At 40.9% G+C, this 23,360-nt stretch overlaps 4 protein-coding genes across 4 annotated transcripts in view; 3 read left to right on the top strand and 1 right to left on the bottom strand.

The window, feature by feature from the left end:
• The first annotated feature begins 1 nt into the window (after nucleotide 1).
• ei24 (EI24 autophagy associated transmembrane protein) lies at nucleotides 2–8,906 on the top strand. The gene is made up of 11 exons (XM_035666495.1): nucleotides 2–66; nucleotides 1,386–1,522; nucleotides 2,852–2,997; nucleotides 3,513–3,573; nucleotides 4,037–4,103; nucleotides 4,188–4,312; nucleotides 5,021–5,140; nucleotides 6,351–6,462; nucleotides 6,552–6,663; nucleotides 7,306–7,380; nucleotides 7,473–8,906. The coding sequence occupies exons 2-11, from the start codon at nucleotides 1,481–1,483 to the stop codon at nucleotides 7,633–7,635; spliced, it is 1,023 nt and encodes a 340-aa protein (XP_035522388.1). The 5' UTR covers nucleotides 2–66; nucleotides 1,386–1,480; the 3' UTR covers nucleotides 7,636–8,906.
• Nucleotides 8,907–10,106: 1,200 nt separating this feature from the next.
• On the top strand, nucleotides 10,107–17,889 carry stt3a (STT3 oligosaccharyltransferase complex catalytic subunit A). Its single transcript, XM_035666655.1, has 18 exons — nucleotides 10,107–10,181; nucleotides 10,997–11,117; nucleotides 11,209–11,269; nucleotides 11,366–11,487; nucleotides 11,626–11,771; nucleotides 12,937–13,027; nucleotides 13,116–13,222; nucleotides 13,304–13,468; nucleotides 13,629–13,809; nucleotides 13,982–14,137; nucleotides 14,271–14,362; nucleotides 14,491–14,646; nucleotides 15,210–15,398; nucleotides 15,530–15,646; nucleotides 15,725–15,827; nucleotides 16,163–16,351; nucleotides 16,672–16,787; nucleotides 17,503–17,889. Exons 2-18 carry the CDS (start codon nucleotides 11,030–11,032, stop codon nucleotides 17,539–17,541), a joined length of 2,118 nt encoding a protein of 705 aa, XP_035522548.1. The 5' UTR covers nucleotides 10,107–10,181; nucleotides 10,997–11,029; the 3' UTR covers nucleotides 17,542–17,889.
• Nucleotides 17,890–18,341: 452 nt separating this feature from the next.
• Nucleotides 18,342–22,236, bottom strand: si:ch211-266i6.3 (cytoskeleton-associated protein 2). The gene is made up of 7 exons (XM_035666656.1): nucleotides 21,763–22,236; nucleotides 20,921–20,989; nucleotides 19,977–20,791; nucleotides 19,577–19,889; nucleotides 19,432–19,492; nucleotides 18,963–19,254; nucleotides 18,342–18,844 (listed from the first exon to the last, which is right to left on the bottom strand). The coding sequence occupies exons 2-7, from the start codon at nucleotides 20,957–20,959 to the stop codon at nucleotides 18,580–18,582; spliced, it is 1,785 nt and encodes a 594-aa protein (XP_035522549.1). The 5' UTR covers nucleotides 20,960–20,989; nucleotides 21,763–22,236; the 3' UTR covers nucleotides 18,342–18,579.
• A 607-nt stretch (nucleotides 22,237–22,843) lies between these two features.
• thap12a (THAP domain containing 12a) overlaps nucleotides 22,844–23,360 on the top strand; it is a 4,333-nt gene continuing 3,816 nt past the window's right edge. The window contains exon 1 of the mRNA XM_035666654.1: nucleotides 22,844–23,047. Within this exon, the coding sequence (XP_035522547.1) occupies nucleotides 22,962–23,047 (86 nt within the window). The 5' untranslated portion in view covers nucleotides 22,844–22,961. The remainder of the gene's footprint in view (nucleotides 23,048–23,360) is intronic.

The raw sequence follows: 23,360 nt of genomic DNA, 5'->3' as shown, positions 1-23,360 counted from the left end.
TGTCACATTAAAGGGGCAAAAGAAAGAATTAACGAAGTTAACATAACCCTGAGCCTGTCGCATGAGGTAAGGAAGGTACCGCGGCTAGCTGTGTGCTCTGTCGCTGACTTTAGACGCGTGTTGAGGTGTTGTCTGTCGGAAAACACAACAGTTAAATTAGTTGAGCGTTAACAGTTACAGCTAGCTAGCAACACAGAGAGAAGCTAGCAGAGCACCAAACAAACCAACGAAAGTCACAGATTATGAGACCAGAGGCATCATGCGGACCAGACTAGTTACACAGTGAGGGTCTTCACGTATCAGATTGTTAAGACTTGTGGGCAGGCCAGAGATAGCCAGCTGTTTGAGCAGTCTGTTAGTTGCAGCACCTATTTGAGCTAACCCACTGAGTCAGCTTGCTAACGTTAACTCACACAAACAGTCTCACCAAAAGACACTGGCTCAATTCATGTTCACTTTCTTAGTAGAATTGACAACGACGCAGTCCTTTTTAGAATAAGAGATGTTTGCAGTTGACGTTACCATGCAGACGAACTCAAGGGTTTGATAAACAAGTGAGACAATAGCAGCATTTATTAAACTGACATTAGCATTAGCTGTGCTTCTCTAATTTCAGCGAACAAGGTTGACAAGCTAATAACACCAGATCCTGTTTACCTCTCCTTTTACATTATACAATTGACGCCGTCGGTAAATAATCTGGGTCCTGTCTCTTTGTGATCTACATTAAACTTTTTTGAATTAAGGACCACATATAGTTTTTATAGTGTTTTGTTTAGGACAAAGGAAACACTGATTAGTCAAACAAATAAGACGCATTTTAGTGTCTTATCAGACTGAATCTGTCATACATTAGCATAACCTTTTTATCAAGTGATGTGTTGGGTGGACGAGAGATTGTTCAAAACAAACATCATTAAAGTCACATCAGATGCAAATCAGCTCAAAATGGCTACCAAATATCCCAAGTATGGGGAAAGGTGCTAAACAGCTGTTTGTTATTGAACTGTCTCAAGTGTTTTTGTCAAGCATGTGAAACTTTCATTGTTCTTTGATGTTAAATAATAACAAGGAAATACTGTAAAGTTATATTTTCATGTGTGCACATAAAAACCATGTCTTAAAGCACAAAATGTAATTATTGCATTGCATAAATAATGCTACGGGATAAAGCTGACATGGGTGGAAAATTCAGTAAACAACGTTGATCTTATACTGCAAGCTAAATCTCTGCAGAATGTGCCTCTAGCAAATATACCCAGCATACCGAAGAGAGTCTGCTGCTGTTTCGATCTGCATCTGAAAGGTTATTGTACATTTCTACAAAGTGGTCCACCTGCCAGCTCTTGCCCTCACTTTGTTTCCTTGGTTTTGGGTTGTGGCAGGTTACTGGGTAAGCCCCTCCCTGCCATGAGAGCTGACCACCAGGTCGCCACCCCCCCCTCCTTCTGCAGTTGATGGATCTGCAGCTGGTCCAGAGATGACAGACAGCGTCAGGGCCTTCCTCCGCAATGTTGCGACGGTCAGAACACACACACACACACACACACACACCACACACACACTACACACACACACACAGAGTACTCATACATAAGCTGTGATACGAGCCACAGGTTGTATAGTTAGTAACAGTGAAAGAGATCCATGCTTTCAAACTAATGGATCCATTCATCTTTATTTTGAGGACGCAGAGACATACACTTACTGGTTACTTTATTATGTACACCTATATTGAAGGGTTTTTGTAATATTACGTCGACCTCATTAACATACATGAGGGTGGCATAATATTACACTTTTAATATAATATAGTCCAGTATAAGTATTGGATTGCATTAGATTGTCCAGGTGTACCTAAAGTGAGCAGTGAGATTATTTTTTAGGTTTGTTTGTTTGTTTGTTTGTTCAGCTAAGCAGATTAAAGACTGTAGTTGTCACACACTGATGTATCCTAACCAATCTAAATCTAGAAAGACAAAACCTTGAATCCCATACAGATCTAGAGTGGGTGAACACAAAAAAAGCAACACTTGCATGTCATAAATGAAATAAATACTACCTTAATGAAGTCTGTACTGCCGTATATTTGTTGTAGTGTGACAGAAATTCCGTCACATTCTCTGACTGATGTATGTTTGATGTATGATGTACAGGTTTTTGTGTACTTTCTGGCTGTACTTCAAAAAAGTCCAAAGATAATGTTTGTCTTTAGAATAATTATAAAAGATGTTAATGTGTCTGTGTATAATGTGCACCTAGTTGCCTCATTGGGAATAACTTAAGCATTATTGTTCAAATCAAGGCTATAAGTTGGGAAGAATGGCAAACAGGGCAACATTTTAAAACATAAATGTCTATTGCGAAATAACATTATTGTCTGTTATGATGAAACATTTTATAATCACAAATAATAAGGAGTTGAGTTTTAATAATTTCTTANNTTCATTTATATATTTTACACAATTTGTTAAAGGGATTATTTATTTCATAATTATTTATTTTGTAATATTGAACACTGTGGTCATTTAACAGTGTTGGGCAGAGGAAAGATGGCAGTGTTGTGGAGCATTTTACTAAATAGCCTAAATGCTGTTTCAGAGGGTTTTCCAGCTTGATAAAAGGAAGAATTGTGGTCGTCATGATATGAATTAAACAGAACATTGACCTGAAGTACTGGCTATACACAGCTTTGTGTACAGAACCCGTTGTGATCTGCCTTCAAATACCTGCATCGGCCTAATTCTTGTGTTGAAGAAATTGAGACATTTCAAAGCTCCATTACAATAGTAATTTTGACAAGTCTGAAACAAACACCTTATGTGTATTCTACTCACTCTGGGTTCTCTAGGGGATCAAGGACTCCATATTGGGGATTGGAACAATCTCCAAGCTGGATGCCCGCATCCAGCAGAAAAGGGAAGAGCAGCGGAGGAGAAGGGCCAGTGGGGCCCTGGCACAGAGACGGGCACAGAGTGAAGAGCGCAAACCGGACAAGTAGGCCAGAACAAAAAGCTGCTACTGATTTCCTTCCTTAGCCAGTGTCAGAGAGCCTCGTGGATGATATTTTAATGTGTCGGATTTATTTGCAGCTTTCTAAAAAAGCTGGGAATGCAACTCTTGACTGACCTGAAATGATCCTTTTAGGTAGAACTTCCTCTCATGATGTGCATTTCCTTACAAGCTCCACCAAACACATCACTATATTTACCTTAAGATTAGAGATAGGTGAGTTGGGTGTTTCTACCAAGGCTAGCAAAGGAGGAGGAGTTTGAAAGTGCTAAACTTAGGTCAACAACATCCTCAGTCATGAATCCATGCAGCTGTAATATATCCTCATTAAAAAGGACTGTTACCATACATACCTTTACTCTGGAAACAGAAACATGTTAATAGCATCTATTCAAGTGTGTCTGACTCTGGCTAAGTAAGGAAAGTAAAATTAAAGTGAAACCAGACTATCCTTTTATTATTCAACAGTAATGGATGTTGTCATTTATTTTCTCTTTCAGTGAACCCAAAGTAGCCAGCAGGATTTTTCAGTGCTGTGCCTGGAATGGAGGAGTGTTCTGGGTGAGATATTTAACCTGCTTTTACAGTACAGCCTCACCACTGAACCCCACTGAGTACATTACAGCTGCAAGTTTTCTGGATGGCTGTTCTTTAGCCACGTGTTGTCCCAAACCTATCTTTTAGTTTTCTGTACAGTTTTGGGATCAAGTCCTTCTTGCAGATGTCAGCTAAAGAAATGTTATGTGGCCTTAATGACCTCTTTTCATAATCCCTTTGGGTGCTGTCTGCAGTTCCCAAAGAAGTCTTAAAATATCTTGAATGTGGTTATATAAATGCAAAGCCTCAGAAGCTTTTCCTGTTCCTGTTTTTCAATTTAATTTCCATTTCCTGGTTGTGTATTTTTTCAGGTTGTCCTTTAAATGTCCATGAAACGATCTAAGCCAAATACCAGATTTTAAAAAGCCTGTTGTGTGGGGAAGCATGAGTTGAAGAGTGATTGTAGCATTTCATTTTCTCTCTCCAGCTCAGTCTGTTTCTCTTCTACCGGGTGTTTATCCCACTGCTGCAGACTCTCACAGCAAAAATCATCGGTATGTATGCTAGTGAATCTAGGGCAGGTTCCCTGACTTGTGGCAGGAAAAACAGTCAGTCAACAAGCTTGTTTTTTGCTCCAGGTGACCCATCCCTCCATGGCAGTGTGTGGTCCTGGTTAGAGTTCATCCTGACCTCCGTCTTCAGTGCTCTCTGGGTTCTCCCTCTGTTCGTCCTCAGCAAGATAGTCAACGCCATCTGGTTCCAGGTTGGGCCCTGCTTTGCTAGGCTGTAATGATGTTATGGCAGGACAGGTGGCCTTTTTAAAATCTATGCACAGATCCCGTTACACAGGACTTCAATAGCTTTTGTGACATTCTGCATAATGTGTTGTATTTTATTGTCAGTGGAATATGAGTTTTTGTACAAGAGTTACAGTAAAATACAGCTGGTGTCACAATGGGCTGCATTACCAAAATGGCTGCAATTCATAAAACCAGCCTCTGCCATACATTGTAATCAAGTCTATTCTCCCCGTGCTGTGTTACAAACTGATCCTTTATCAACAGAAAGATAAATATGTTGTAGATTTAGATGACCTTTTATTAAGCAGTAAGGTGAACTGAAGTCACACCATTCAACTGGACTTCACAATAAAAGCCTTCCAGCTGCTTGAACCCGATTAAATCAGGTGTGAAGTAATGAGGCATCCCTAGAGGGATTTTGTTATGATGCGTCTGCAGGCACACAACAGTATACACATAAATGTTTGAATGTTTTGTTGTTTTTGTGAGAGGATCAGGGAATAATAGTATGAAATGCCTATTAAAATATTTTTATTATAATATTTTTTATTATAATATTTTTAATAAAATATTTTAAATAAAATAATTTGATATTCTGTTTTCTCATAATGTTGTTATAGTTTGACTACACTGATGCAGATATCAGTAAAATATGTTATTCTCTGTTGCAGGATATAGCTGACCTAGCATTCGAAGTGTCTGGCTGTAAAGCGCAGCCGTTCCCCAGCGTCAGTAAGATCATCGCAGACATGCTCTTTAACCTCCTTCTCCAGGCACTCTTCCTCATTCAGGTACATTTTTGTCTCTGTCTGCGTTTCTTTGTATCGGCACTATAAAATCCCACTATAGTGCGTACACGCAGAACTGTCGTATCTGATTCTCTTCACAGTCGTCACACTGGATGTTTGAGTTGAACGGTAACAGTACAGCTGCTGTTGTGGTCAGTCACTGTAGGTAGTGACTGACCTCAACAGCAGGTAGTGTGAAAATGATTTCACTTATCTGACTGAGTCACAAAGTCATGCCATTCCCAGCGTTCCCATGCATCCTGGAAAACGTGGACATTTAGAAACTAGTTTCCCACTCATGGAAACCTGGAAATGCATTAAAATGACCAAGAATTCTGGAAATAATCCATGTTCTCCTGGAAATGTTTCATTGTATTTTAGCCCCTCACTGAGATCGCCTACGTAGGTGGATATATTGTTTGAAACTCAACTGTAGGTAGGATGAGCTGTGTGGTATGACGGACGCGAAGATGAGCGGACTTGCAGTGATCTTTTTGGCCTTGAGTCTGTTTTTTTCCAGAGCTGTGAGTGAAGTTCTCGAGAGAGGCCCAATAGAAATGCTGTGGATGGTCATATCAGTATGCATACAGCCTATTAATGATCAAATTTAAATTTGCTGTTGTGGTTGATAAATACATGCACACCAGTTTTAATGTTGCAAAACACTTTACTTTCTACAAAATGAATTATCTGTAAAACAAAATGACCTATAATGAACCGGAGACACTTCATCATGAACTGTGCGTCCTTAAAAAAAAGAAATGACTTTAAATGTTTGTGAGCAAGTGCTGTCCTGTATTGTCAAGAAAAAAATGCTAAATTGGAAAGGTCCTGGAAAATGATTTTATAAATAGAACCCTGCATTCATAAACCACGTGCAAAGATGCTTAATTGCACTTTGCAGAAACAGTTTGGTCATTCACAATGACTTTCAGCAGCATCTTCTCCATCAGGCAAACTATTTCATCTCTAGACTCACAAGTCAGTTCAGAGAATGTTCAAAATATAAAACGCTGTATGGTGTCACTCTTCATGGGATTGTTTTTTTCCTGAAATTGTTTCAGAAACCTTTAAAGAGATCTGTTGTTAGTTGTTTTGAGGACTTTTCCTGCCGCACAACTTGATCTGCATTAATTTTTAATAAATACAACATCTCTACTCTCTAAGCTAAAGCAAATGAGATAAAATGTCTCTTGTGTGGTGTGTTTTCTAGGGTATGATTGTTAGCCTCTTCCCCATCGATGCCATTGGACAGATGGTTAGCCTCCTCCACATGTCTCTGCTCTACTCCCTGTACTGCTTTGAGTATCGCTGGTTCAACCATGGTGAGATACACACATTACATTCTACAACCAAAATAAATCTCCTGGGTTGATGATGATGGTGAACTCAAACAAAACTGTTGGTGTTTAAGGCATTGAGATGCACCAACGGCTGTCCAATATTGAGAGAAACTGGCCCTATTACTTCGGCTTTGGTTTGCCAATGGCTCTGCTGACCGCCCTGCCCTCCTCATACATCATCAGGTAAGACTTCAAGTTCTTGATCAGATTGATGGCTTTTACACATTATCATTGCAGAGTCTTAAACAGTCTAAAATTCAATCTGAATGTTAGGCCTTAAAATGTCTTTAGTATGATTCTGACAGGTCTTAAATGGATTGGATTCATTAAGTTAACATTTACTGGCATTTTTTAGTCTCACTTTTAAATGTGTTTGGGAAAAATGTGTATTGATCATGCTGTATAACAACTACAAAATACAACCAACATGGGACCAATACTGTTTTTGCTTCATATCCTTCATACTTTTTGGCAACCTGGACGTAAAATAGATCTTAAATTGCATTAACAATGGTCTTAAATGTAATCTCTTTAAAACTGCAGAAACCCTGATACAGTTAGGATTGCTTAGACTACATGTCACCATCTACGGGTCTGCAGCCGGATATGTATCAATTTGGGGGTCCTTGATACCAAAAAGGTTGAGAACTACTGCTTTAGAGACACTAGCTAAGACACTGGTAAAATGTGGAATATTTCCAAAATACTACAACACGCAAGAGCAAGAGGGCACAATGGAAACAGACCTCATGTTCTCTGTGGGCTGAGTTATCTATTACTGTTCTTACTGCGTGTAATGTTTTTTGTTCTTTCTTTTCTACTTAGTGGCTGCTTGTTCTCCATCCTCTTCCCTTTGTTCATCATCAGCGCTAATGAGGCCAAGACGCCAACAAAGCTGTAGTAAGTGTGAAATAAAAGACTACAATTTCTCTTTACAAATAGTTTCTTTAAACGCACGTCACTCATCACATTTGTGTTTTCCACTCTTTCAGCCACTTCCAGCTGCGTCTCTTCTCCCTGGTTGTGCTGATCAGCAACAAGCTTTTCCACAAGACGGTCCACCTGCAGTCCTCCCTGACGTCGTCCACCTCCTCAGAGAGGCTGTCGTCCCCCCACACCTCCCCGACCCGCCAGAGACCTCTGCCCACCCAGTGATGGATCACTTGAAGGAGACAGAAAAACAGTTGATGAGTGACTTCACTCAGTGTGGTTCCCCTTAATGAAGATGGTGTGCGGTTTAGGACAAAGGGTTTACATGTTTTTATCTAATCTCGGGCCCTCTGGTTCCTCATTTTGCGGCACCACCCCCCCAGACACATTTTCAGTGTGACACAAAAATCGACTGCCCGGTGCCTCACACTCAAAACACATTATATACTCAGCTCTCGACTTCTTTTGTGAATTTTCTTTTATTGTATTTTTTTTTTTGTATAATGTGCCATTTGAGTGACTCTCCTTTAATAAATGACAGCACAAGAAGGCATGTAGTTTTTGATATGTTTAAACAAAGTTGTGACTAAAGAAGGATGGTTTTTAACCTTGAAGGGCCTTGTTTGCATTTAGAAGCAAAGCACAGTCAGTTTTCCCTACACTACATGTTTTCTTGATGTTGCAAGTCACATTCCTTCCTCACAGATTGAATGCTTTCTTGCACACCGATACGTTTCTCTGTTGAACGAAGGTTTCCTAGCAGTTCTGGGAATAACATATAGTTAAAAAGGGAGGCTTTTTTATCTTGTAAGAGCTTTGTTTTTCGTAGAATATACAAATCGGTTCAAGAGCTGCTATAGAATGGATTGGTGACCTTTATTAATGGAAACCAAATAACAAAGTCACTCTTGTGTGTTGACTCAAGATTTGCTCGAGTCTCTCATGCCACAGTAAAATTTCTCTGCACTGTCTGATGAGATGTAGATGTTGCAAATCACGAGGCGACACCAGCAAAGGAAAAAGCTGCCTAAGCGTTTTCAGTCTGTGTGAATTTAGTAGGTGATAGGTGAAATGACACTGCCAAACTGCTGCATCTCTGTTTTGTTTATTTCACACCAACCACTGCAATGCTAAGCTCTATAATAAAGGAAGGAGTCACATAGTCTTTATATCTTAAGAAATGGGTGATCAGCCTTGACACGCTTGCTCTAGTTTCCCCCCAGAGAGCTGAAGCGAAAACAGATCATCGGCTGGTTTTTGTGCTGTATATATAATGTTAATACATCCTGAATGTTCAACAAGCCCGCCACCATGCAGTGACCCAGTCACCAACCTCTCTCTCACACATCACAGCTCATGGCCCTGGGGAGGGGTTGTGATTTTGAAACGGTGTGCAATTGTAAGAGGAGCATAGTGTTTGTGTGGACTGATATATGTGAGTGAGATTTTGTAAAAGTAATACGTCTAATTTCAATAAAATTGGTCAGTATTCAATATTTTGATCACTGTGTTTGGGGTTTTGCTACCATGGTGAGGACAAGGCAGGGCATCAAACTCGACAGTGAAGATAGATTGAGAGCTATTAAAACACAAACATGGATTAATGTTTAAACTGCAGAGAAAATGTAGAATGTTATTCTACACTTAACACTGATTTCTAACAAATGTGTACCATCCAATAATAGAGCAAGGTTGAAATAAGCAGATATTGTGGGTATGCAATCCACAACATATAGTAAGTTCTGTATGTCAGAGCAGTAAACCTGTGAGAAAGTAATTTATTGGGGTCACTTGAGAAGCGGGCATACTGCCTGGCTCCTGGTCACAGCCATCTGATATGAACATACTGTCAATGATATGAACCCAGGAAGAAACAGACAGCACAAAGTAATTGTTTTATAAATTAACAGGTATGAAGAGGCAACAAAAGTATATTATTATTTTTCTCAACTCATAATTTACTTTGAGCAACATATGTGGGTGTAGCTTCTTACATTTCCAAAACATTTTTGATAAAATGTAGTATTGGGGATCCCAGTCTGATATTCCATAACTATCTATACTGTAGATTGGCCGTAATTGACAGAATTGGGAAACCTATGAACAGAAGTTATTATAATTCAACTTCCCGTCAATTAAATAATAGTAGAGGTAAAATCATATTTTTTCTGGGTGGCTCCTTAAGGACCCCTGGGGCTCCCAGGTCCCTTAGGTATGAACGGTCTTCATAGTCAAAGACTGATCAAACTAAGATCACTATAATATAAATATTACTATCAATAAAAACAGCCAACCTTTTCTTTCTTTGTTTCAACTTACAAAAAGTGAGGTAGAAGTTAAAATAGTATATTCCTCCTGCTGAGGACCCCCTATGACCCACTCAAGGGCCCCTGTTGGCCCTAGTTTTAAAACCACTGCTCTAGATGATAGATTACTGATTTTATACTATGGAACCAGCTGTTAATGTTAGAATTTCATGTAGTTGTTAACTGTTAATACCTACCGTCTCTGGCTTTGAATATATAGTCCTGATAGTTTTACACCAGTAGGGGGCGATACGTTTCCTTTCCTCACTAAGGACACGTCACTACACTACAGCGGCAAGGTAGGGAACCAAATTTGATTGACAGCTAAAGAGCCAATCAGATTTCAATGGGATTACTATTGACTGACGCTCAACCAATAAACGCGCCCCGTGGCGGGGTTGGGGCGGGTTCAGGTCTCAGTGAAGGTTGTGTGTGAATAGTGTATGAGTAACAGGAGCGGAGCGGGTGAGTCTTACTCAACATCAAATATTAAACCTTTCTGCTCATTTAGGAGCAACAATTTTTATTTCAGGCTGTTGTCCTGCTGCCATTTGGGAAGGAGTCACTCATGTTTTCAGCATAAGTCAGAGAAGAGGTGCGGGGCTAGGGTGTTCATTATACAGCAGCTAGCAGGTTAGCCTAGCTAGCTGCTCATACTTTTACCTGGATGGATCATCAACACTCGCCGGCCTGATGCTGACTAATCTCCATCAATGCGTGCATTCGTTTAAAGTGTGCACATGACGCGTGTTAATAACTAACTAGTTACCATATGTGCAGCTGTTCATTCCCTTGCTCTGTGATGTTGGAAAGGTTGGTTAGCTAGCTGTCAGTACTTGTAACTTAAGCCTCGCTCTGATAGTACTGCCTTAAGAGTTAGCATTAATTAGAACTCTGTTGTTTGTGTTTTCACTTTGGAAAAACTTTGGTTGCAAGATGTAAAAAGAGAAGAAGACAGGCACAAATCCCTGCAGAAGTCTTCCATCGTGGGTGCTTCCTGGTTCCTGACGCCACATCGCAGTGCGTGGCCTTATCTGGTTGGGCTGGACCTATCAGTTGACTCTAAAAGACTTTTTTTTTTTTCCTTTTTCTTCTGAGTGTCTGGCTTCTTAAACCCTGCCCATGAAAAGATGTTCTTATTTTGCAGGATTTTCTAAATATAAATCTTCTATCATTAGGCAGTGTTGGACTTGTGGCCACATTCCTCCTGTTTGGACCTCTTTTACTCTCACAGCTCCTGTTGGTTTTTTGCCTCACAGTGCCTGTCTTTCTCGCATTAGGTAGTACGGTGAGCTGTCCCTAACCTCACCAAAATGACCAAGCTGGGCTTCCTGCGTTTGTCCTATGAGAAACAGGACACACTGCTGAAGCTGCTTATCCTGTCTATGGCCGCTGTCCTCTGTGAGTGCTCTTCTTCCCACACACAGCAGCATGGCCTCCAGAATCCTATGAACACATGTAAAGCATTGATCCATGTACTTTTTCTCTTCAGCATTCTCCACCAGACTCTTTTCCGTCTTGAGGTTTGAAAGCGTCATCCATGAGTTTGATCCGTAAGTGCCACTGCTGTCATGGTCATCTCCAACCATTGGTAATAGATTTTCCTCTGTAAAGAACTGTCTCACCTTCACCTTCACTCTCATCTCCAGGTACTTCAACTACCGTACGACCCGCTTCCTGGCTGAAGAAGGATTTTATAAGTTTCACAACTGGTTTGATGACAGGGCATGGTATCCTCTGGGGAGGATCATTGGTGGCACCATTTATCCAGGTAGGAATCAGAGAAAATGAAAGCAGCAGTACAAGTAGATTTCAAGTGTGTACGGTTCTGAAGAGATGTCAATGGGCTTCATGTAGAAAGTCTGCTTTCACACCTCACGTCTTTTCTCCCTCTCTCCTCTGTCACCAGGACTGATGATCACGTCTGCCGTCCTGTACCACGTCCTACATTTTTTCCACATCACCATTGACATCCGTAATGTCTGTGTCTTCCTGGCTCCCTTGTTCTCTTCCTTCACTGCCATAGTGACCTACCACTTCACCAAGGAGTTGAAGGTAAAAACACATAATAAAATACATCAAACTATTTTATATTAGGTTATAAATAATAATATTTCTTTTAAGTGGCACTCCATCAGTTTAACTTGCACAAATTCAGGGACTTGAAGAGACTGCTTTAAAAAAGAAAAAGAAGGTTCAAAATCAAAGCAGCAGAGATATCCTTACGTTTTGTTTCTTGTCGTAAGCTCCAGAGATCCTAGATCCTTCCCTCCTTCTCTCTGCCTGGTAAACGCTAGGCTGTAGAAGTCATTGTAGCATGCCGGAGCATTTGGATTTTAACTGGTGCAGTTTTTGTAGCCTTTACAGCACTTGTTTATTGGCCCAGACTCATCCCACGTGACTGGCTACTCAGCCAATCAAATCTGTGCATTGCATTTCTGCTGAGTGACATACACACACAGCTTATGTGACACAGGGGAGACGAGATGAGAGACAGTCGGAGAATTAAGCGAGTCAAAGAAAAGTAATTTCACATGCTGTGCTCTAAAAAGAGCAAAGTAGACAGCAAAAAGAGAGCTTTTGATCCAGAATGGACTCACACACTCACAGGATCCTTCAGACGAGTAAACCAGTGGGTTGCACCAACTATGTGTAAATTCTCTCCTAAGTTAGGGTGTAAGGTCGACACTAGAGGCTCAGTAACTATAGTTAGTTTGTTACTAAATCAGCTACTAATTGGTTGCACCACAATTACTTGGGGCAACTAGTTTTGACAGTCCTAACATGAGACAAGTGCCAAATTAATGATCAAAGATGGAGTTCCATCGCCCATTAGTTTTCTGGCTGGCATGATCGATATTGAAATATGATATCAATAATTAGGTTTCTACTGGATTACTGTGTTGCAAAATAGTTGCAATTGATGAAAAAGGGATGCTGTGTGGCAGAAAAACTGCTGTTCAACCATTAGTGAGTATAATTCTGGCATTTTATGATTTACATGCATGACTATTTAGTTGTTAAGGTGTAACTTATCCCGCTTTTTTTCTTTTTAGTAATGCATATATCACAACTTAGTAACTACAGCTGCAGCTCTTCATGGGAAATCTCATTGTAGTGCCTCTTTAGAAGGTTGTGCATGAGTTAAATATACTTTGTGGTGATCCCCACAAGTATGACTGTACACCCTATTGCCACTAAATATATATTGTCTGTGTAGGATGCAGGTGCTGGGCTCCTGGCTGCCGCCATGATCGCAGTGGTGCCAGGTTATATCTCTCGTTCTGTTGCTGGCTCCTACGATAATGAAGGTATACACCTGATATGTATAGCAATGTTATTTAAAGATAATATCACCAGAAGAATGTTAATGAAATCCCTCTGTGCTATCTTATTCAGGTATTGCCATCTTCTGCATGCTGTTGACCTATTACATGTGGATTAAGGCTGTCAAAACAGGGTCAGTGTACTGGTCGTCCATATGCGCACTGGCCTACTTCTACATGGTAAGTAGATCTAAAAAAGTGCATGTTTTACTAAATTACCTGTTTTACTGAGGTCTTGATAAGGTGTTTGTGTGTATCTAGGTTTCTTCCTGGGGTGGCTACGTGTTCCTGATCAACCTTATCCCCCTCCACGTCCTGGTTCTGATGCTCACAGGCCGTTTCTCTCACCGCATCTACGTGGCTTACTGCACAGTCTACTGCCTGGGCACCATCCTCTCCATGCAGATCTCTTTTGTTGGTTTCCAGGTAAGTCGAAAAAGTACTACCTAATGTCACGTGAGGTACTCTAGTCGGGTCGGAATCGCAAAGTCATAGTATTGTTATCAGGCCAAAGGAGTGAAGTCCTGTGTCACTCTGTTCTGCTACAACTAGCTCACCTCCCTCTCCATCTTCTCTCATGTACCAGCCGGTGCAGTCATCAGAGCACATGGCAGCCTTCGGTGTGTTCGGCTTGTGCCAGATCCATGCCTTTGTGGACTACCTACGCAGCAAGCTCAATGCCCAGCAATTTGAGGTGCTGTTCAAGAGCGTCATCTCCCTGGTGGGCTTCATCCTGCTGTCTGTGGGCACTGTTCTCATGCTGACTGGTAAGAGGGTTGACATGGTGCACCAGTAGATACATTGGCAAAGGGCAACGTAGTGGATGGAAAACCCTTGTTTTGTTTTTCTTCACTCTTTCCATACTTTCTCCTTTCCTTCTGTGAGGAACTGATTTGAGGTTCCTTTGCTTTGGACTGACCAAAAGTATATTTCCCTCAGGTAAGATCTCTCCATGGACTGGTCGTTTCTACTCCCTGCTGGACCCCTCCTATGCCAAGAACAACATCCCCATCATCGCCTCTGTCTCTGAGCACCAGCCCACAACCTGGTCCTCCTACTACTTTGACCTCCAGCTGCTGGTCTTCATGTTCCCAGGCAAGTGTACACTCTGCAGAAACACACAGAGTAACAAGGGGTTTATACTGTATGAGCACTCCATTTATCATGCAAGTCATTTTGTATCCCTGTTGGGGTTTTGACTGACAGTTAACCTTCCCTTTCCTTACAGTTGGTCTTTACTACTGTTTCAACAACCTGTCGGACGCCAGGATCTTCATCATCATGTATGGAGTCACCAGCATGTACTTCTCTGCTGTCATGGTACGTCCTGTATAGAGCTACATGTACTCTGCTTTTTGAAGTTTGTCACATTCACAGCATTGAACATGTATTTAGGAAAGTGAATTTGCACTTACTTTACACATCACATGGGTTACTGTACTCCTCAGGTGCGTCTGATGTTGGTTCTGGCTCCAGTCATGTGCATCCTGTCAGGCATTGGTGTGTCCCAGGTGCTAACCACTTACATGAAGAATTTGGATGTCAGCCGGCCAGACAAGAAGAGCAAGAAGCAGCAGGACTCCACCTACCCCATCAAAAATGAGGTAGGAGCTCTGAGAGGCTGGTTGAGAGTGCTGGTATAGCTGTTAGAGGGTGGAACAAAGCTATAGCTGTGTCCAAATTCCACACTACATACTAATTGGGAGTTGGGACATATGGCCTGTATATTCCCTTTAAGTATTCAAGTATGGTTTCAGAGACCATGAATATATTCTTTTCCTGTGGTGGAAATATACTTAACTACTATCTGTACTTTTTAAAAATATATATAGTTTTAGTATAGTGTAGCAGAACTTAGTTTTTCTTTGTTTCTCCCCATGAATCGTCTCATGACCCTTCTGATTTCTCTTGTGGCCTTTTCAAGGCTCATGAGTACATTTATCTGGCAACAGTGTAATAATGCAGGACTTTTAGTTGTAATGGAATGTTATTGGTACTTAAAGTTGAACATCTCTCTTGTGCAGATGATAAAATGCAGTTATATTCTTATTTAAAAAGAAGCATAGCAGAGAGGTTTTATCTTGGCAGTCAGACTAAAAGCACATTGGTGGTCCCACAGACAGAAGGGTAAAACCTGATCACATCCTGTGTTGTATATTCCTACCAGGTTGCCAGTGGGATGATTCTGGTCATGGCCTTCTTCCTCATTACATACACCTTCCACTCTACCTGGGTGACCAGCGAAGCCTACTCCTCTCCCTCAATTGTCTTGTCAGCCCGTGGAGGAGATGGCAGCCGCATCATCTTTGATGACTTCAGAGAGGCTTACTACTGGCTCCGCCACAACACTCCTGAGGTCAGTCTCACCCAAAGAAATACAGAATAAGTCAATCCGTAAGGAGTTGTTGAATAGCGTTACGAATGAACTGATGAATGATTACATTAAATGGTTTTCATTCTATTATTTAAGTTATTTTCTGTTTCTAGGATGCCAAAGTCATGTCGTGGTGGGATTATGGCTATCAGATAACTGCCATGGCGAATCGAACCATTCTAGTGGACAACAACACGTGGAACAACACACACATCTCCAGAGTGGGACAGGTGAGCTGGGTAGCCTTCGGGGGTTAATTGTCTTTATAAACAGCTGCTGTGCTGACTGGGCTGCTGTTTGTTCTGTAGGCCATGGCATCCACAGAAGAGAGGGCCTATGAGATCATGAGGGAGCTGGATGTCAGTTATGTCCTGGTCATCTTTGGAGGACTGACGGGCTATTCCTCAGATGGTACGTCCCAAGCATCTGTAGATCAGAGTGTCAGCGTGGCTCTTAAAGCAGCCCGACTACAGACACATTCTCACTAGTTGATTTGATTTAATAGACTTGGGTTTAATAGTGTGTTTGCAAAGGTTAAGGTATGCTATTTGAATGTTACCAGACACCCACACATGTAATTGCATTTCTTTACATTTGTTTTTAGATGTGATTCGATTTCACCTTATAAATAATGAAAAGCTTAACTGTAATAACTCACTTCTACACTAAATAGTTAGAATAATGATACATGATACTGTGGAAGGCATCAGCACCACTTCTCTAATGGATCTCTGTCTGCATCACAGACATCAACAAGTTTCTGTGGATGGTCCGTATCGGGGGGAGCACAGACACAGGCAAACACATCAAGGAGCATGACTACTACACTCCCACCGGAGAGTTCAGAGTGGACCGCGAGGGCTCGCCCGTCCTGCTCAACTGCCTCATGTACAAGATGTGCTACTACCGCTTCGGCCAGGTCTACACAGAGGCCAGTAAGTAACTGTACAGCTGAGTGTGGCCTCTTGGTCATCGTGCATCACCTGCTTTTACCTAGCAATCAGGCATACTGTGAATAAGCATTTTGGACTGTTTAGGATGATTAATTAACTTTCATTAATATATTTTATTCATAGTGAGACAGAACTGTGCAAAAACCACGAGGCAAGACTGAGCATAACGGCAGTAGATATCAGGCGCTCTGTGCTTAGACATAAAGACATAAATAACAAATGCATACATATCCATGTCCTTCTACATAAAACTACATCCTCTTGTACTGTAATTCTGATGATCTTCATGATCTCCCCTGCAGAGCGCCCCCCTGGTTATGACAGAGTGAGGAACGCTGAGATTGGGAACAAAGACTTCGAACTGGATGTGTTGGAGGAGGCCTACACAACAGAGCACTGGCTGGTTAGGATATACAAGGTAAAATGGCTAACTTTTATGTGACATATCATCAATCAGTCTGTAAGGACGGTTTGGAACCCCAGATTGGTTTTCTGGTCAGGGTCAGATCTTCTGGAACTCTTTCTTTGGAAATCACAAAGTTTTATAGACATTGCAGATTGAGGGGAAAACAACAGAATTTGATCAAATGAATTCTTTATTTTATGTATTTAATCCTTTGTTTAAACGGGTAGTCTCATTGAGATTGGGATCTCTTTTTCAAGAGAGACCTGTGTATAAAAAATAAACATAATTTTTAAGCATAGATAGATGTGCTTGAACCTGGAATTGGAGCTGCAACAATTAGTCAGCTAATCAATTGACAGAAAACTAATCAACTCTTTTGGTCATTTTTTCAAACATTTGATGGTTCCAGGTTCTCATGTGAGAATTTACCAGTACTGGTGCTTCGGGTTTAGTTGGAAAACAAGACATCCCTTTGGGCTCTTGGAAGTTGTGACGACTTTTTTTTTTTTACTGTTTTTCGAGGGGCAAACAAATAACCTATTAACCAATAGAATAATCTGAAAATAATTGCAGCTCCACTAGGAATATATCAGACTGATGATAGATTAGTCTGTTTTTATTTTTTATATAAAGCTCTGCTTGTCCATTGTACAAGTACAAAAGGCTATATAAACACACTGAACATTGTAATAGAGGACTTTCTAACGTGCTGCTTTTCATGTTTTAGGTGAAAGATCTGGACAACCGGGGTCTTTCAAGGACATAAAACCTTCAGACAGCAGTGAAAACAGCCTTTTAGCACACAGCACTGAACGCCCTCCCCTGTGGTCTGCAGATGAGTGGGAAAAGAGTACTTTTTATACTTTTGTTTGGGGAAGAAAATTGCATCCAAGAGATTTTTCTTTTTTCTTTTTTGTGGATGATTTTCATTTTTTTTATTTTGTTATAATGAAATGTCTCATCTGGGATCAGAGGGAGCTGGTGTCAAAACGTCCAGTCTGATGTCAGGAAGTGTAATTGCCATGAAGCGGTCAAAGAAAGCAGTGCTCATTTAAGAGCCTTTTGGATTTTTACAATGTGGTCAATTAAAGTGGGATTAAACATGATAAAATAGTGCTTTGCCTTTTTTCTATTTGTGTGGGAACTACGTTGATCCAGACAGCTGTTATAGGTCTCAGAGATTCATAACTAGTTGAAAGAATAACTTGTTACTGAATTACAATTAGGAATTAAATAAACTAATGTATTAATTTACTGTAAATTATTGTAACTAGACAAAGTTTGAACTTACACAGCTGGTGCAACGGGTTGCTGTATAAAATCTGAACCCAACACCTTAATGAAGGTCAAAGGCTGTTCTGTTACTGAGAATATTTACTTGCATGGCATTCCTTTTTGCCACACTCCCCTCAACTATTAACCCAGTGTGCTCCCAAAATGAACTTGAAATTGTCTGTTACTGGATCTTAATGTGTCTTGTGACCAGTGTTCTCATTTGTACAGTATGTTGGCGGTATGATAAAGAGATTCAATTGTTTTATCAACTTTAGAAATACATAAAAGCGTAAAGATAAGACAACATTCTTTTATTGTAGTGAATTATAGTGCAGTCTATAATACATTCAGAAAAGAATTAGACAGGAATTATGTCCCCACCCTCCCAAAAGGATAAAATGATTTAAATGACAATTAAAATTCTTTGCACATTCAGATTAGTAAAAAGTAACAGTATAAAGTGTCCATTAGCTCCAGGAACATACATCTGAAGAGTCTTTTTTTAAGAATGGCACACATACAGAGCTCCTCACACTCCAGGCTGGTCTGGCAGATCCTTCAGAAGTGCAGGGTTTTTTCTATAGATGTAGGCGTTTGAATCGTCATCCAGCTTCACCAACTCTGCCAGTGACGACACGCAGGGATCCTGATCGAGCAGCATTGTCGGCAGGCGGGAGGATTTGCGCTGGATACGGCAGGAACGGCGCACTGGAGTCAGGAACTTCAGATCTTTGATGTTGCTCTTTCTCCTGGATGCACTTCTGCCAACATCATCTTCAATTGTCCTCTTGACACTGAACAAGGGATGTTTGAAGATTAACTACTGTATTACATGTGAAAATAAGTGACTTAATGAAATCATTAAAATTATTAGGCAAATAAATAGCTGCATAAGTAAGTTGATGGACTCACCTTTGCAGGTATGGAGTGGTCTTCACACTGTACTTAACTACTGAGGCATCCTCCATCTGTGGCGTGGTCTCCATCACACAATCATCACTTGCTCCTTCATAATCATCATCATCCTCATCAGTCTCCACTTCCTGGTCATCACTTTCCCCTCCATCATTCACTTTCTCGACCTTCAGCTGCTCGCTAACAACCTCAGGCATTTCATTCTTCAGCCCCTCTTCTTTACCTTCATCCTTTGGTTCGCTATCTTCTACTTCAACATCATTGCACTTATCTGTCACCTGTGAAATATCTAATGGAAACAAAAACGATGAGTGTCTGTGTAAGAAGTATTTGTATAAAGTAACTAGTGTTCATTGTTAGGCCACGAATGCCAGTGACCTGAGTAGATCCTTTATTTTTAAGAACTGACTTAATAAACCCTCTGCCCCAAACAAAAGCCACAGTGGGAAGACACAGGTGAGCTTACCATCGCTGCATCTGGAGGGTGTTGCCATGGCTTCTAAAGCATCACACAGGTTCACAACAATCTGTCAAAATGAAAAAGATGATTTTATTGGTGTGGAAGGGAACTTTTTTTGAAACCTCAACAGAAACCCTGCCTGTTCACTTACATCATCCACTCTGTCCTGTGGTTCATTGAGCAGATCTGCATCAGAGTTTTCCAGCAGGTCCAGGGTGGTGTTCATGATCACTGGAGATTGGCTGTGTGTTAGTTCTGGTTCCTGGGTATCTGCACAGTGAGCAGCAGAGTCTGACTTCTGTGCCACCAGACTGGGTTCAGGTTCAGGGTTGCACGGTGCAGACTGTGGTTTGAGATCAGCTTTGGGTTTTACAGAGGCTTTGGTTTTTGAGAGTGTTGCTGCTGTCATGGCTGGTCTCTTGAAATTCTTGCCCTTGGAAGCTAGCCACTCTGCCAATTTCGCTCTGCAAAGGAACCACAAACATTTTTGAACATTTCTATTGTACACTAACACTATTGTCAAGAATTTATATACAAAACGAAAAACATACTGTCTTTCCTCGGCAGTCTCCATGGTAAATCTGTACTGGCTGATGGTGCTTGAGACAGGAGGTTTGTTGACCTTCTCTGTCACTTGAATCTTTGGCTTTGAGTTCTGAGTCCCACTCCTCTTGGTAAAAGCCATATTAGTGTTTCTGGTACTGGTGCTGGTTAGTGTTGCTGGGACGGTTCTGGCAGGAGGGCGAGCAGAGTAGAATCCAGCAGGAGGACGGCTGGTGACAGCGGGCCTGGAGACCTTCGCAGGTCTATCTAAAACTGACTTGGACCTCGTCTGTGCAGGGTTTTGTGTGCTACGCCCAGGAAGGTCAGCAACAGATTTGGACCTGATTTTTGTCACATTTCCAACCCTTTTGCTCTCTGTTTTGGGTGCTAATGGTTTTGGATCTGTCCTGCCCACGGTGGCACTTGACTTCCAAATGGCTCCAATTTTTGACTCTACTATCTTGCCTTTGTACATGCCGAGAGCAGATTTTGGCGGTGGCACAGCAGCTGGTGGTTTTGGACCTTCTGCTGCTATTTTTTTTCCTTTCACAGCCTGTTCAGTGAGGAAGGCCTGGCTATGTGTTTGTCGTTTGACATCAGTAACAGAAGCTCCTTTCCCATCTCTCTGCACGGTCTTTACCTTTTTCAGAGCCTCACCAGATGTTGACCTGGTGTCCATCTGTTTGACCTTGGCTTTAATAGGACCATTTTTTGCCACAGTTTCCTCTTTTTCATTGCTTTTCAGTTGAAAGGGAACAGACGGTTTATCTCTTTTGATAAAGGACTTGCTTCCATTTGCTGGCTGAGAATTTTCCTTGTTTCCCTAATATAATTAAAACAACAAGACCATTGAGTGAATTAAGTGCTGAATTTTAGCTAAAAAAAAAAAAAAATGAACAGAACTTAGTTAGCAGACAACATAAGAAGACATGTATTTCATATGATAACTTACTTTCTTGAGGTTCCGTCTTGAAACTGCAATATTTTCCATTGCGAAGCATCAACCAGGCAGTGGAGATTTCTGGAAGGTGAACAAAGCAGTACCAGGGTTGGAAATTAGCGTCAGCCAAATGCTGGTCAATTTCAGACACAAAATTATTATTTACTTGATTGGTAACAAGTATCTGTCAGTGGCTGGTAGATGTACACATTTTGAATAGTTAATTTACCACCCTGAGAAATGCATATATATAGATAGATAGATAGATAGATAGATAGATAGATATTAATAGATATAATTAATTGACAGCATGTAGCATGCTGAGGTTATACTTGGTCTGTAAGTAAGGGCTTATTACACCCAACAGCTATAGCTGCCCACCAAACTCCCGCACACTGTTGAGGCATGTCCAAACTAGTCCATAAAGGGCCGTATGGCTGCAGGTTGGTGTTCCAGCCAGTCAAGAACATTAATAATTGGACTGATCACATCAGTTGATTAAATGAGTCGAGCCTGGTGTGATCCTGCTCGGTTGGAATGAAAACATACAGCCACACGGCCCTTTATGGACTAGTTTGAACATGCCTTTCTGTAAATAACATCTACTCTTTATAATGTACTCATATCCTATAATATATTCAGTAGTTGTGTAAGTTATGTTAATCAAAACGCAAAGGTAGATTAATATTAGCACGCACTGACTGAAGGTGTCTGGCGTAACGTTAACGTTAGCTGACATGAGATATAAAAACGAGTAAACGTTAGCTGTACGCTTGGCCGTAATTTCTATCCAAGTCTGCCAACTCTATCTATAACTATATTTAAATAACGTTAAAAAATAAACCATAACTTACCCTGCTGTTATCTTTTGTTGTACGACGCGAAGAGGAAGCCTCTGTACAGTAACGTTAGCACAAGCCCGGAGCAAAACACTTCGCTTGCCTCCCTGCGGAAAACCAGCCGATTTGACTTGGCGCTGCTGCGCTGCAATTGGCCGGGCTCGTCTCGCGAGATAACAAAATGAACCAATAGTGTGTCTGAAAAAGTAAGCGAGAATTGAAGAAGAGTGGCTGCATTCTTCCGTCCCACTGTTTTCAGCATCTCCTCTGTTTGAATGTTTGAAACCAAATAGGATTCCACGAATACTGGTCACTGTAAACAGCTACACGCCCAACACATGACAGCCGCCACGACCACTGTGAAAACTGAGGACAAGCTATGACTTCCAGTAGGGAGTTCACATCATCAGGGAAAGCTATTCTTTTGAGGACATTATTTTATTCAATATAATTAAATTCAAACAGGCTTTAATGGCATGGGGAACAGACTTTTACATTGTGTAAAATATATGTTTATACAGATTTTTTAATGTGGGTGTGTGTCCTTAAAATGATTGCTAATATGTATACATATATGACGTTTTTATAGTGGACACCTCCACTGTGTTATAATGAGATTGGATCTGTAGGTCAGTCATTACAGTGAGAATGGCATTTTGAAAACAGTAAACAAATGCATACATTACAGTTGTGATGACCATAATAACGACTGCGTGTGTTTTTATTTTATTAATTAAACTTCACAAAAAGCGCAGCACCACTGGGAATATTTTTTGAATAAAGCCATGGCATGTTGTCAACCTTTGGCTCTGACTGCTGAGGATTATGGGAAAGAAGCGAAGCGCGCGGTTTTGATGCACGTTGTTAAATATCAAGCTCAAAATGATTTCACCAATGAAGAGAATTAACCGTCAAAATAAAATCAAAATTACAACCAAAAACAAAAAGCATAAGCAAGATCATTGTTATTAGTCTGTGTGACTATTGAAGGGGCCTGTGAATAATAACATAGGCTTTTTTGCAAAAAACAGGTGTGTTTTTACAAAAGCAGTCTTATTTTGTTACTCAAACGCAATGTATTTTATTTTGAAAGCAAAAATCGGAAGTTATCTTGCCGTCAACGGTGGCTTGACAGCTAACTAGCGTTAGCAACATAGTTGGCTATCCTCGAAAGAATTTCACCGCAACAAACTTGTTTATGACACAAACTCATAATGCAGAGTCGCTGCGCGGTGCCGAACTGTACTAGCGGCAAATCCGACACACAGCCACTCTTCCGGTTTCCGCAGGATCCAGAAAGGTAACTAATGCTAATACTGATGCTAAAGCGAACAGGAAGCTCTCAAGCTACCAAGTGTTTCTCATTTCTAGTTCAATACGACAACTTTGGTTCAATCGTAGAGTTTTTGTTTCTGCAACATTTAATGCTGGTATTTTGCTTTGTAGCACGTCCTTTATTAAACCTGTTGGCTACTTATTTTCCTCTCAACACAAAAGTTGTAAAGTTTGACAGGTTCACGTGCCCGTGCTCTTTTCAGCACACATCATAAGACTGTTTACAGACTGTTTACAGACTGTTTACAGCCTGTTGGGTGGCGTGTAGTAACTTACAT

The sequence above is a fragment of the Morone saxatilis genome, unplaced genomic scaffold (assembly GCF_004916995.1).
Source record: "Morone saxatilis isolate NCDOM2014 unplaced genomic scaffold, NCSU_SB_2.0 Contig20, whole genome shotgun sequence".
Lineage (NCBI taxonomy): Eukaryota > Metazoa > Chordata > Actinopteri > Moronidae > Morone > Morone saxatilis.
This window is presented reverse-complemented; position numbering and strand designations above follow the sequence as displayed.